This window comes from Pelecanus crispus, chromosome 8 (assembly GCF_030463565.1).
Source record: "Pelecanus crispus isolate bPelCri1 chromosome 8, bPelCri1.pri, whole genome shotgun sequence".
Classification (NCBI taxonomy): Eukaryota; Metazoa; Chordata; class Aves; order Pelecaniformes; family Pelecanidae; genus Pelecanus; species Pelecanus crispus.
The window spans coordinates 37203990-37218303 of record NC_134650.1 but is presented as its reverse complement, the minus strand read 5'-3'; the positions used below and the strand labels follow the sequence as shown (position 1 = coordinate 37218303).

At 42.7% G+C, this 14314-nt stretch overlaps 1 protein-coding gene across 3 annotated transcripts in view; it reads left to right on the top strand.

The window, feature by feature from the left end:
- The first annotated feature begins 2686 nt into the window (after positions 1 to 2686).
- The window catches only part of PEPD (peptidase D), a 146091-nt gene continuing 134463 nt past the window's right edge, over positions 2687 to 14314 (top strand). Inside the window, exons 1-3 of one of the 3 annotated variants that reach the window (XM_075715239.1) lie at positions 2687 to 2730; positions 8420 to 8603; positions 9894 to 10021. In XM_075715239.1, the coding sequence (XP_075571354.1) occupies positions 2687 to 2730; positions 8420 to 8603; positions 9894 to 10021 (356 nt within the window). The remainder of the gene's footprint in view (positions 2731 to 8419; positions 8604 to 9893; positions 10022 to 14314) is intronic. The other 2 variants (XM_075715240.1, XM_075715241.1) reach the window with 2 other exon arrangements.

Genomic DNA, 14314 nt, shown 5'->3' with positions numbered 1-14314 from the left:
AGTGCAAGGACACAACAGGCCAGGGGATGCTTGTGTTCAAGTGCTTTTTTGTTTTGCTTTGTCTCATTCTGCAGATTTGCATTTTCCCTATTTAAGCAGCACATTGTTCTGTTCCGTGTTTGAATAACGGCTAAAGATTTAGAGCCCTTACCCTGCTTCTGGTGTGCTCACACGGCAGATTTAAATTAGATTTTTGAGCAAGAATCTGGCCAGTGCAGAATCCCATCACGTGTTACAGTGTTGCATCTCTTGTACATCCAGACTGCTACAGTGAGGATTTTGAAGATGCCAAAAGTGCAAAATCAGGCCTTCAACATGAGAGAGGATGTTCCTGACCACAGAGAGAAGTCCTACTGGGAGATAAGTGACAATGATGATCAGTCAAACCTTGTTTTAAAGAGAAATGCTCTAAATTAGTCTCTCGGATATTAAGGTCCACCCCTGTGTTATCTCAGTTGCAGAGTCAAATGCAGTGCAGAGAGAATCAGAATTATCTGTGTGTGCAATGAAGCTGGTCTTGCTCCCAGTCTGGCTGCCAGTATCATTCCTGTGGCTGGCATTTCAACTGGCTGCCAGTATAGCCACCTTGCAAATGAATTTAATTTGTGCGTAGTACAGAAGTTTCATTCTTTTCAGTCCTGAGACAGGAGAATAGTATATTTTAGGTAACAAACAACATAAAATAAAACACATTTGTTTTCCTAAGGAATGGAGTCTTATTTTCTGCTGAGATTTAATACAATGCAGGTAGCTCTTCTAAATCTCAGTGATTGTTTTGGGAAGGAGGGTAAAATGACCCAAGGGGAAGAGATGAAGAAATTAAAATAAACAGGACAAGGAGACCCAGAAAACCCATTTTAGAGAGCAGATACGACAATGCAGAAGACCTTTTCTCTAAGGAGGGCAAGTGTATGGGTAGGCAGAGAGGAGCTGGGAAGAATGAATGCCTGAAGCCACTAATGACAGTATTTGGAAGAATGCCTTGAAGGCTTTGGCTTTTCTCTCTGCCCCTGACAGAAGAAGGAAAGGCAAAGTGAGTTTCCCTGCTTCCTCCCACTAATTCCTCTGCAGTCTAAGCAGAAGGGAGCACCACTAGCGGACTGAAAGCAGTAAAATATTTTGCTCTGGTTTACGTTAAAAAAACTTTTTTCAGTCTGCATAAACTGAAGGACGTTCCTTGAACTTCAACAGCTTATCAATGATAATGTTTAAAATGGGGCTTTATCCATTAATCTGGAACCAAAAGTAAGTATTGTTCCTTGTCAAAAGGGCAGGCCATGAAAGAAGCTTCCAGTTTTTTCATTTTGTAGTAAAGGTCTGTGACCCTTGGGCATAAAAACGTAAAGAGCTAGAGGATGACTACTTGACTTTTCTAGTTTTCTTAATTTACACACTCCTCTCCAGACTTTCTGAAATCAGTCTTTCCCTGCAATTGCCCTGCAGCTCTCACACACCGCTTCAGAGCCAGCTGTGCATGAGTAGCTGCAGTTTTCTCCCAACTTCTAGTGGACAATTTGGCCAACCAAAAAAGGGTTTTAATCATGCATGTTTCTTACTAACAGTGCACTGATTTGTTATAACAAACATGAACTTCAAGCTCCATGTGTTTTATGATCCTCCTCCTGCCCGCTCTTCTCGCTGCCCTGCATTCCTCTCTCTTTCCCAAGCGCTTCTGGTGGAAGCGGACCCTCCAGGTGTATTAGCCAAATATTTTGTGGTATCACAGTACTTTCTTTTGAGATCAGTGCCAGAACGACAGAGAAGTGGGATTGCTCAGCGGCAGCAGAGCGAGGACTTGCGCTTTCCTTCCAGGAAGGGAGGGCAGCGGTACCTGTGAGGAGCTGCCAGCTCAGAGCCGTGCTTATCCCTGTGTTATCGAGGCGCAGAGCAGCGGAACAGCGTATTCGGGTCACGGAGCAGAGCTCCTTTCTCTCATTCTTTATGCGGTATTTCATGCTTCTGGGTATCTTCTTTGTATGGTGGTTACTGGCCATGTGAACCCTGGCCTATGAATTGTTGGTTTCCTCAGGTAGCTTATAATTTGAGGCAAGAACAAGTCAACTCAAGTTCTGAAGACATCTGAGTGCACAGGAGCAAAATTCAGCCGAGTGGGGCGAGTCCAAGGACTGGTGGTGTCTACAGCAGACCATGCATGAAGGCTGTTGTTAAACACCTTCTCCATTTCAAAATGCCAAGTGGAAAGCATCTCTTCCAGGGAGTATAGCAGCACGGCACATTAAATGGATTTTTTGAGCAACCCTTTCTTTAGGGGAGCTCTGTGGTAAAAGACAGCAATCCCTGTAAAAGGTTGTATTTCCATTATACAGCTTTCAGCTTCGAGGGCTCTCATTGTTTCTTGTGCAAGAGGCCAGCGCACGAGGCCGCGGTTACAGAACGCCCTCCCCAGTTTCGGGCGCCGCTGCAGAGCGTTCCCAGCGAAGACCACCCCTCTCTGAGGAGCCCAAGTCCCGGCTCTCGCCGGGGCCTTTCCCCTGCCAGAGGAGAGGAGCCGCCTGCGGGGACAGCCGCGGCCCGGCTGCGCCGGCAAGGCCCGAGGGGAGCCCGCAGCCCCGCTCCCCGGCCAGGGGGGCCCGGGGAGGCGTCCCCCCCGCCCCGCCCCGCCCCGCCGCGCCGCGCCGCGCCGCGCCCCTCCGCAGCGGCCCGGCCCGCCCGGCCCCGCCGTCACATGACAGGCAAAGTCCGGCGAGGCAACATGGCCGCGGCGGCGGGGTAAGCAGCGCTCCTCGGCCGCGCTACCGCCGGCGCTCCCCGCTCCTCAAGGGGCCCGCTGGGCCCTGCGCTGAGGCTGCGCGGCCTCCTGGCTTGCCCCCGCCTCCGCCGGGCGCTGCGCGGCGGCGGCCCGGCTCTGTGGGGCTGGCGGGGGGGCCCGGGTGCGTCGGGGGTGCCGGAGGACGGTGGGTGCCCCGTCGGGCTGGGGAGGGCCGGGCCCGGCAGCAGGCTGTTGCCGTGCAGCCTGCAGGGAAGGCCGGGCTGCCTGTGCCGGGGCAGAGGCTCCCTGAAACGAAAGCAGGTTTTGGGTAGGACGGTCAGAGAGCTGGGGGGTCCCACGGGCACCGCGGCGGCCTCTCCGGTTACCGCCGGGTCGGTCCGGCGGTGCCTCCCGGCGTGGGTTATCCTTTAAGTTGCGTTAGATTTGGAAAATCGTGCGCAAAGGTGTCTGTGGATTACTTGGCGCGAGGTCTCTCCCACATTTTATAGCTAAATTCGGCCATTTCTTCCAGTGCTTTAAGAAGGTGCCATTAAAGATGTATCAAAATGAGGAGGGGAACTTTTTGTAGTCGCCAGAAAAAGGTCGTGCTGGGCCTTGGCTCCCACTCTTTTGGTTTTGGGTGGAGATTGCTCCCCTGTGAGGTCCTCTCCCCCAGCGCTGACCAGGCGTTCCCTGTGCAGGGATGCAGGGTTGTGCTGGGGTAGGTAGGTAGGGCATCCAACAGGGCTGGGACTTAAAATTGTTGACTTATTTACAAGGAGCACCAAGTTGGCCGTGAAGAAAACATCCAGTTTACACCTTAAACAGTAGTAGTTGCTTCTCGTGTTTCCCATGTGTCGCTTGTTTGCTTGTGCTGCTGTTAGTGTAGGCCTCTTGTGCTTCACGTATTTGATGTGGAAACAGCATTAAAAATTGGCCAGACTTCAAGATGGTGTGGATGACTTAGTTGCTCAAAACAAACAAATAAATAAGGCCCAGTCAACAAATGAGTGATAACTTCTTGAAAAGTAGTTTCAGTGGTTTCTCATCTTCATCGAAATCTGGATCCTGTCTGTGTGACCTCAGTAGAACAGAAATGGCAGTCCGTGTGTTTTCTTCTGAAAAAAACAGAAGTACAGAAGGTTAACTGAAAAATGGTGGAAAAAACAGAAATAAAATAGGATTTTTGGTTACCAATGTGTTCTGGTGGTTGCATCAAAACAAATTCAAAATGTTAGATGGATCATACAGTAACAAAATGTAAGCTCTCTGAAAATACAAAACTTCTGAAACAAGCATTGAAAAACCAACAGTTCCAGGCAAAAGAAAAATACCCTTTAAAGAAACAGGTGTAGTTTAATGTTCCTAGCTGCGTTTAACTTCCAGTATAACATAATAAAAGAGCTCTTGTGTGGGCTTGGGCCTAAATGATCATAAAAATTGCGTGTGACAGCTAGCAGGGAAACTGTCAGCTACTGTGGGAGACCTTTACCAGACTGAGCAATGGCTGAATTCTGGTACCAGACTAGAGAAGATGAGGAAGCTGAGCTTCACGTGTCCTGTCCTGGTCTTGCAAGTAGCCACTTCTGACACTGACTAATGCTTATTTGCAGAAGCTTGCATAGCTGCAAAGAGGAGTGAGAGTTCTGAGTTGAGTTTGTGGCTGGACATGCCAGAGTCCTTGCACTAATAGAAGAAACAGACCTTGAAGGACCAGCTAATGTATTGTACTAATTAAATTCTGATATTTGTGTGCCTTGTGTGATATAAACTGAGTGATTAGAGATCACAGACGAAAATTGAAAGCTTGTAATTCCCTCTCTAGCAAGAACTTTGTGGTAGTATTGTTAGGTGGCAAATAACAGAGAGTTTTACGCTGATTACGCTGTAATTGTATGTGTATTTGCAGGATTGATACACATGTGAGGCAGTAATATACATGCACCCACTCAACTTACTACAAGTGGCATAGCAATGACTTCTTATATTTGAAACTGAAAAAGCACTAAATAAATAGTCACGGCATAGACAGTTCTACGTAGTCACAGGGGTTTGTAACAGTTGGGCTGGAAGGAATATGGAAAAGAGATTAGGCCAGTATTAACCTACTTACCTTCCATGTATTTCTTAGTAACAGAGCAATGGTCACAACAGAGCGATGGTTACACAGCAAGTCCTGTATGTGAAGACTTTTCTTGTGATCTTGGGTACTGTGAGAGTTCTCTTCCCAAATCATTATTTGCAATAGAAAGCCAGGTGTACAGCCATACCTTTTTTTCTGTAAGACTTGAATTCCTCTGTCAGTGCTAGTCTTGGAAAGAGCCTCTGCATAAGTTGTGGAAAGCTCGTGCTGGGCTCACATGTGCAGAGTGACCCAGCATCTGCAGGAAAAGCAGCACCTGTGTGTCTTGCCATGCTGTTAGTCCATGAGGGTGCTGTCAGTTTGGTACCCGAGTGCTTGCAGGAGGGAAGAGAGGACAAAGGGTGTGGAGGAAGCAAGCTTCTCTAAGTCAAGTTCTCTCTGAAATCTAGCTGGTTTTCTCTGCAGAATTTCAGTTGTGAAAGTAGGTCTGTTGCTTGGCAAGCTTGTACAGTCCAAGGCATGAATTAACAGATGAGTGCTCAGCAGAGAATCTGAGGAACAGAGCAGTATTTGCAACAACACTCAGCCCAGCCCTCCTGCATCCTGCAGCCCTTGCTGCGGCGTCCAGCATGCTCAGCTGCTGTGGCCGTTACATCTTCTTTGCCTGCAAAGCTTCCCTGGTTTTCCCAAGAAGAAATATGCTTGTGCTGCCCTAGTTTACCTAGGAGCACTTGTGCTTTCTTCCAGTACCGTGGATGCACATTATCAAGCACTTCCTGAACAACAGGACTGGAGTCCTCAGGAGTCTCCAGGGGCTTTTTGTTTTCTTGTGGAAAAGCAGGGGTTCTTTTCCCCCTTTTCTGATTGCTCTGCTTCTCGTGGGAACAAGTACTTTTGAAGAGTGGTTGTTAGCTTTCTTGCAGGCCACCAAACCTGGTTTCTGGAGAATATCCCTCATTTCAGCATCCAAAGAGTTGATTGTATCAGTCCTCAAATCTCACGCAGGTAATGGCAGCACCCATAGTTGCTCGAGCAGTGTTTGACCACTATCTCTGTGAATAAATGCTTAAAATAGAGACCAAGGCCATGCCTGTGAAAAAACTGTGCAAGTCTAAAACAACTGTACAGGGCCAAATTCTGCTGTTGATGAATATTGTGGCATCAAATTCAAGCAGGGACAGTGGGATCTGTTATATATAAGGAGGAACACAGTTTTGCCATGGACTCAGATAAAATGTGCAGAAGAACCATCATTTTGCATCAGAATGCATTTCAGAGTGTTAAGATCCCAGTAGAAGACATTCTTGAAGTGGCTTAGTGAGACTACCAGTAGGAATTGCTGCCTGACATCATTACTTCTCCTTGAGTCTCATTTTGGTTGTCAAAGGTTTTAAGTGCAATAAAAGCATTAATAGTAAACTTAATGGAGATGAAAATGTGCCTTTGCAGCAGCTTCCTATGAGCTCCAGGGTGTAGGAATAGGCACAGATAGGGAGGTCAGAGTCCTTTTTTTTTTTTTTTTTTAAATCACAGCAAAAGGAAACTTGTGAAGAAGGTAAAATTACAATAAAGGTGACTTTTTTTCCTTACTTTGAAGCAAAACATAAGGCAGGTTGTGCTACAACCTCTGCCTTTTTTTGGTTTTAGTTTTTTTATCAGCAGATACAAAGATCTGAGAGCAACCCTATAGCATCAGGGTATGTGATGATGTTCTCTCTTCCCTTTTATACTTGCAATAAGGTGAGTGTATGATTTCTGGGCCCCTGCATGGAATTACTCCAGGGGGTGATCTTGCTTGGATAACAGCATTTTCAACCTCTTGTGCATTGCTGAGTTGCTGAGCCACAGCTTTGCACTCAAAAAGCCTTGCCCATATTTAGTTTAAGGTTCACTATCTGATTTAAAACTTTCAGTAGCTTTTGCTAGGTTTGTATGAAGTTGCTTCATTCTTCGTACAGGCATGGGTACCCCAAAATGAAAGCTTATGCTGTGCTTCCACGCTATGCTGATGTGCCACAATAGTTAGTCTGCAGCCCTTGTAATGATCACCTGCCATGTTGCTGGGTTATCGGGTGTGTGTGTGAAGTAATAAAAATAAACACGTTTGGGGTTTGTGCACCATCAGCTAAAATCCTAGGTGGATAGTTTGAAAATTGTATTAGCAAGAGCAATCTTTCACCTTCTAAAATTACTTACGCTGTTATATCAAGTAGTTATAAACAAGTAAAATAAAATACTTTATTAGCTCTTTTATGCTGTGTATGCAGTAAGAAATTATAGGGTTTACATTTCTGATGCTGATAAAATCTTTCAGGAGGTTACTTTATGCAGCTATAAATCAAAGGTTACCTTTCAGATTGCCTATGAAAACTATATAATAATTAAGATGTGGAGCTCTGCTTCTCTAAGGTTAAGTCCCTTGGTGGTTAATTTCTTGTCATTTTAACATAGTAACAATTTAACTGCACCTTTCTGTCATCTCCTTTAGAAGTGTGTCTGATAGGAAATGACCATCTAGGCAGTCAGTCTCCAGTAAGCTGAGAGAAGCTGAGGTGGAGGGACAAACTGGGCTTAAATCATAGGATTTTTTTGATAACACGTATTCATCAGTAATACTGAAGCTCCAAAGCACAGCTTTGCTATATTAAACATGAAAAAAGGGAATACTCTTAGATTCTTCTCTCCTCATCTGATTTAAAAAAAAAAAAAAAAATTCTACAACAAGCTACTGTCCTTCCACTAGTAAAGCTCCAAAAAGTGCAGGTATGGACCTATAACAAATGTGAATGAATCAGCAATATATTCTTGTGGCACTTTAAACACCCTAAATTACTTAATAATCAGTTTATTTTAAGAGAGAGCTCTCTACTTTTAAAGTCTATTCTCCCAGTTGTGGCTCTGTTGAGTACAATCTTTCAGAAACTTTCTGGGCTGTCTCAGCACCTTTGTGCTGCCTTAGGGGCAGGTGGTGATGTGTAGCAGGAGGTCACTGGTACCTGGGACATGCTCCTGTGGCCATGTGTGTGACTTCAGTCACTTGCTGAATCCGCTTGTATGCATGCAAGAATAAATGTTCGTACACAGAAAAGAACTTTGCAGATACTGTGTGAGAATGGGAAATGCTGTTGTTCTGCGTCTGCTGTCTGTCATCTTTTCCTCTTCAGTGTTTCAGCTACTTAACATTTCCCAGAAGGACTTGCTGAAGTTTGCCAGACTTAACGTAACCTTCCACTTCTGTTTTCAGTAACTCAGAACTCGTTTTCTTCTCTCCTGTTTTGCCTTTACTCAGCCGACCTAGGCTGTGGTCGCTTTCTGCATCTACTTTTCATGTTGCTTTACCTAAAGAAATGTAACGAGTGACATGCAGTGGGCCATAGCTGCAGCCAGCCCTGTCTCCTGTTGCCATCTTTTTCCTTTGGTACTCATACGAACAGTGTTTGATCATCACTCGAGAGCAAAGTTTGTACACAGCATCTCTTCCCCTTGAGTGACTAGCGTCTTGTTTGTAGAGTTGAACTAAACTTCCTTTTCTGTTCTAGACTGAAGTAACAAACGCTGTGTGTCTGAATGGTGCTAACCACTGTCTTTGTCTTCCGTTAATTGTCAATTAAAAAAATCTTTTCCAGACCTGCCTTTTGGTTGGGGAATGAGACCTTGAAAGTGCCTGTAGCGCTCTTTGCCTTGAATAGAAGACGACTGTGTGATCGCCTGAGACAGAATAAGGATGTTCAGAAGAATTCGGTTGTTCTGCTGCAGGGTGGAGAAGAAACCCAGAGATACTGCACTGATACTGGTATCGTGTTTCGGCAGGTAAGAGCTGAATCAAAACTTCAGATCAAATTAAGAAACTCTCTTCAACTGCGTGAATTTTTAAACAATTTTTAATTATTTTCTCTTTACCTCTTGTGTGCATTGCCTTGCTTCACTTAAATAACTTGGCTTCTTTATAACATTGCCTCTTCAGCTTCGAGTTACTCTCTCTTTCAGTGCTTTAGTATGCAGGCTTCTTATCTGGTTTAAAGGGCCTAAACCCTGTTCAAGGCCCTACTGCCTATCAGTATTTAATGTAATATTAAAGACAGCAGTGGAATATTTCTTAGTTTTTTTCACTCTTGTTTGTGACCCAAAAAATAACCTTCTTTCTGTAGTGAAACATGTTACAGTGGACCTAAACTGAAATAATTAATAGAAAAGCGTATTTCAAGCTTTTATAAATAGTATATTCCACAAAGCAGTATGTATGTTAGAATTTACAACATGTGTCTTCTCAAATTAGACTTTTCCTTAAGTACCCATGTGTTTGTCTGTCACAAATAGGCCTTAGTAACTTGCTAAGTCATGCTGAATGCATTCTTTGGGAAAGTTGGCGTAACAGAACTCTAATTATGCGTGCCCCATGCTTTGCATGGCTGCTACAGTACTTTGTTTTGTGAATTTAATTGAGCAGTTGTATGTTATGAAGAAACAAAACCTATAAATTCTAATCTAGATAGCGCATATCTTAATGTAGGTATTGGTCTGGTTTTAGAGGAGATGCACCTTTCAGGGTATCAGAGTATAAGCCTGTCCTTACCAAAATTCATCTCTGTACTGTTAGGTGTTTCATTGTTTGCTTGCTTGTTCTTAAAATTACTCTCGGCTACAGGCTGTTCCTAGTGCAGCTTCCTCTTCTCTGGGGGAGGCTGGGTCTTCACTTCAGCACTCTGCTGTCTCAACCCAATGAATCTGCACTCTGCTTTTGCCTTGTCTCGTGTGACATGATTGTTTCTTCCTGATAATACATTCCCTAATTCTAGACTGGAAGAATGTATTTTATTGTGTGGTGTATGTTTATTGTGCTGAGTTGACCTGTTTATTTCTTATGGTAGCTTATTAATCTCTGATCCTTTGAAGTTGCCAACAGAGGGGTTTTTTGTATTATTGTAATGTAAAACTAATCAGTCTGAAAAGCTTTAGACCTAAACTGTTTCCCCCCCTTCCAAAAGCAAGAGAGATGTCTTTCAGATATGTGGAAGTAGGAATTAGTATGTACTGTAGTGCATTTTTAGAGCTGGTACAAGTGAGGGTTTTCTTTTAAGAATATATTTTGTCTTAACCTAGGAATCTTACTTTCACTGGACTTTTGGAGTAACTGAAGCAGGCTTCTTTGGAGCGGTAGATGTTGATACTGGAAGATCCATGCTTTTTGTTCCACAACTCCCTGAAAGCTATGCGGTTTGGATGGGAAAGTAAGATGTATCTTTTAACTGTTCCAATGTAGCTGAGTACTTCATATAACATAACTGTCTGTAGAGCTGGAATGCTATCTCATTTTAATCAGATTCCACCAAATCGTTCAGTGTGAATTTTAGTGATATGTACATACAATGATACAAAACGTGATCATTTGGTATTGATCATATGATATCAAATGATCCACCACCATTTGGTAGAGAGTACTTTTAGAATTGGAACCTGTGGATCTCATGGTATCCATAAAAGGAAGCTGAACCATAAAGAAAAGTAGAACTCTTTGTGTTAAGACTGAACAAGTTAAATAGTAAAGCAGGCTTTTTCAGGTTGCTTTACCAGTTTGCAGCTGCCTTAGCTAATGAAGCTTTTTGAATGGCAGAAGGTAGTTTAGCCTCTTTGATACATTTTTTTATGTGAACTGACAGACTGGGGAATGTGATTTTAATTCTGTTCTGTGAGAATGCTATAAACATCTCTCTTTCTATCCGCATTGGTAGTAAATATTGCTCAGTGCCATAGTAGTAGAGGAATTGATTTATTTATGTGTTAATTTCTGTTCTCAGTCTTAATTATATTTATACCCCCAGTTTGTTAACTGTAAATTTTTTTGTTGTCTACATTGTCTAAGAACATTGGATTACTTCTAATTTAATATTTTGAGCTCAGGTTGCTTTGCTTCTAATTGAAGCTATCACTTATATTTTAATGCTAATTTTGGGAAAAGGAAAACAGTCGCAACCAATCCCATATGCTGAACTGTACCAGACCATATGGTAGGGCATGGCTGCTGTCTTCTCAGAGAGTTTATATGAGTATCACTGTCTTAGACCTGCCTGGGAACTGAAATTGTCTGTGATAGCATATAAATGTGAATACTGCTGTCTGAAATATTTCAGCTGAGAGCTGCACCTGTCTGGAAGGGTTCTGTTTAACCCCCACATGTACTCTGAAGTCTGTTCCCTAGTGGTGCTTGTTCCCATTTGTAGACAAACCTTTTTCCTCTCCCTAAGTTCTCTTCTGCTAGTTCAAATCAGCTGTTACATACCCATGCTGATTGTGCCTAATCTGAAAAGGCTTAAAAAATATTATTGAAATTCCACTGTCTCATTTTGCGTTTTCAGACAAAATACTGTGGTGTTTATAAATGGTGGCCTTTTTGATTTGCTCATGCAGTGCTCATTATTGGTTCATTTATGGAATTACAAGTCTGATTAAAAGTGGTTTATTGTCGTTGTGTCTTCTTGCAGAGTATAACAAATTGTCTTTATCACAGACAGCATCCTTGTTTTCTAAATTCTCCTTCTTACCCTTCCTACCCTTCCTGAATCCCTCTGTTTGAATCTTTGTTTTCTCTTCTGTCAGCCGTGGTCGTGTACTTTTTCTGCTTGTCAGAAGGAGGATGGATGAATAACTCATTTGTGAGTCAGTAGCAGTTCTGCTTCATAAGTTGGTTGGCAGGGGGTACTGCACACAGCTAGGGATTGTGTTCCTTCCCAGAAGACTCAATTTTAAGTCAAAATTAGCACTGAAAGAAAAACACAAATAAGTTTGCCTTCCATCCGCTGCTGTTTATTTACTATAGTTTGCCTTGGAAGTGCTTGTTTCTGTGCATGTGGAAGGCACTGTCAACCCACTGAAGAAACATTCATTTAGCATCAATGAAGCACAAATCAATTGAATGCCTTGTATGATATTTGTGAGGTTGGTATTTTACAGAGGTCTACAGCTGGTCTTCTGGTTCATAGCACAGGGTGCAGTTGCTTTGCCTGGTGTTTATATTGCTTTCTATTCAAGACAGATGTGGCAATCTGCTATGTGAGTTTAGGCAGAAATGTATAGATTCTCTTAAAATTAATGCAGAAGGCTCTTTATTACTACTTTACTACTGTATTACCAAATGTGTTGTTTGATGTACTGTTGTGCTTTCACTTCTGAAGGACACATATTGGAGTTGTTTTTGAAACGTAGCTTAGGTAATGTGGCAATCAGAAGGGTTAATCTTTTTGCCTTGAAGTAATGCAAAAGTGGGGCTTCTTGGCTTCTTTCAAATTGCAGTCTTAGTTTGGCCAAAACCAATGAAGTGTCTGAGAGCATTTGCTTGGGCATGAGCTGACTATTAGTTTACAAATGACACCATAACACTGTAATTATTTTAGTCTCACCAACTGCACTTGTTTTTTTGAACAGTTTTGCATGCTGAGGTGGTGCCTGGGGACTCTGCAGAACAGGTGAACACAGAGATGATGAATGCACCACCCTGGGCTGTGGTCTGCCAAGGACCCAGCGCTGCGTAGTACTGGTGTTGAGGATGACTGCCACTTCTTTGGAAGTGTTACTCATCTTGTAGGACTTCTTGCTGAATGTGTACGGTCTAAAGATTTCTAAATAGCTGTAAAGCTACCTTTCAGAAGTCCTTCAAGCCAAGATAACCTCTGCAGTTTTAAAAGGAAGGAGAGATTTAATTTAACTCGCAGACTATGGATGTTCTCCAAAAAACCCACAACCTCTTAAGGTGGCAATCGCAGAATTGTTATGAGGGTAATTGTAGGGCTGGTGGTCCTACTTTCATGTTGGGAAGGGATTGCAACAGTAGCTCTGTTTTTAAATTATGAGCGTGGACATTTCTGCAGATGTTGGGCTAGCCCATTTCTTAGTTGATGGCTGGGAAAATCTCAGCTAAGAGAACCACTTCGCCTATCTCTTGATCTGTACCTCTGCCCCCTGCCCCTCATGTTGTTTGTAAAGCAGACACAAAGACTCTCACAGGATGGCTTAGTGGGTAGGCTTTTGCACTCCTGAACTATTTTTCTATTCTTACTTTCAGAGGAAGAGTTTAAGAAACAAATCTGGTAATACAAGATTTTAAAGGCTTCAGAAGCATAACTGTGTTGTAATTGCCCCTCTTTCTTGGCATGGTCTTACCTAGTCAAGTTTGTGGTGCAAAGCTGTTAGCAATCATTCCTATTCCTAGGAAGCATTAAGTTGGTATGACTGCATGTCTTGCACAGAGACTTCAGTTTCACTAATTAATGCTGCACCTGCCATTTACCTCCTTAATTATAAATGACAGAACTAGTCAGTGTGCTGATTAAAGATATTTTATAAAGTAAAACATACTGTACAGCAGCTGCTTTATGTGGAGCGGATGCCAAAATAACTTAATTGCCTTGCCATGTAAAGAGTGTTTTTAATGGAAAACAAAAATATTTAACGCTTTCATGCTCTAACTTTAGAAATACATGTTAAATGGGACAGAGCAATATTTATGTGCAATTTCCTGTGTTTTCTTTGAAGCCCTGCTGGCTGATTGGTAAGTATAACAACATTAATCTAGTGTTGTATCCACTGCAAGTAATGTTTTCCTGAATTTGATTGGAAGCTATCTGTATTTGCAAAGTTGAACCTTGGTGTGGCACTTTGGAGCTGTAATAAAGCACAGTGAAGTGCTTTGCAAATGTTAATAATTTCTCAGCAACCTAATGAGGAAGCTTTTTGAACATTGTCATCATTTTCTAAGTAGGTTACAACCAAAATCAACCTTTGGTTTTGGTGATTAAACTTGACTGACTTCAGCAAAGGTGAGAAGTTTTACTGCCCTTGAAAAAAAGTGCAGAAGTATGTGCTTGGTTTTTTTTTGTTTGTTTGCTTTTTTTCCCCAAATGCTTTTGTAAAAAAAAGAGCTTTTGAAGCTACTTAGGCATTTACCTCCCCTCCCCGCCCCCCCCCCCCCCCCCCCCCGCCCCAGACTGTATGTGACCATGAAAATTAGAAGTTAAGAAATTGCTTTCTTGATCTCTTTTTCTTAATGGAGATTGGTGAAATTTTGTGGCATTTGTATTTTGAATAATTGTGAGTATTAAGTTGTGTATGTTTATCTGACTATATCATGGTGGCTGAGACTGGTGCATAATTAGCCCTAGGCTTGGCTGCAAGAAGGCAAGGTCTGTAGTAAGCCCCTTTCTATGCAAGCTGAAATTGGAGACAGCTCTTTGGAAAGGTAGTGGAGTGTATGTCGGTGCTGCAGGGAACAAACTCTAAATCACCTTAATTGTTCTTCTTGATGTAGATTTTGCAGGAATGAAGGACATGTTCTAGATGAGTTTTACTGATGTGCATACAGGTCCTCTTCTTTGTAGCGTGGTCTGGAGCTGTGTATTCAGATAGTATACTCTAGAAGGGTCTTTGGTTTTACCTTCTGATCTGCCGTATCATGCCCTGGTATTTTTTCTTGTTATTTTTTCTCTAAAATGGAATATGTTTAGTGTTTTCTTTTTCCATGTCTATCAGTT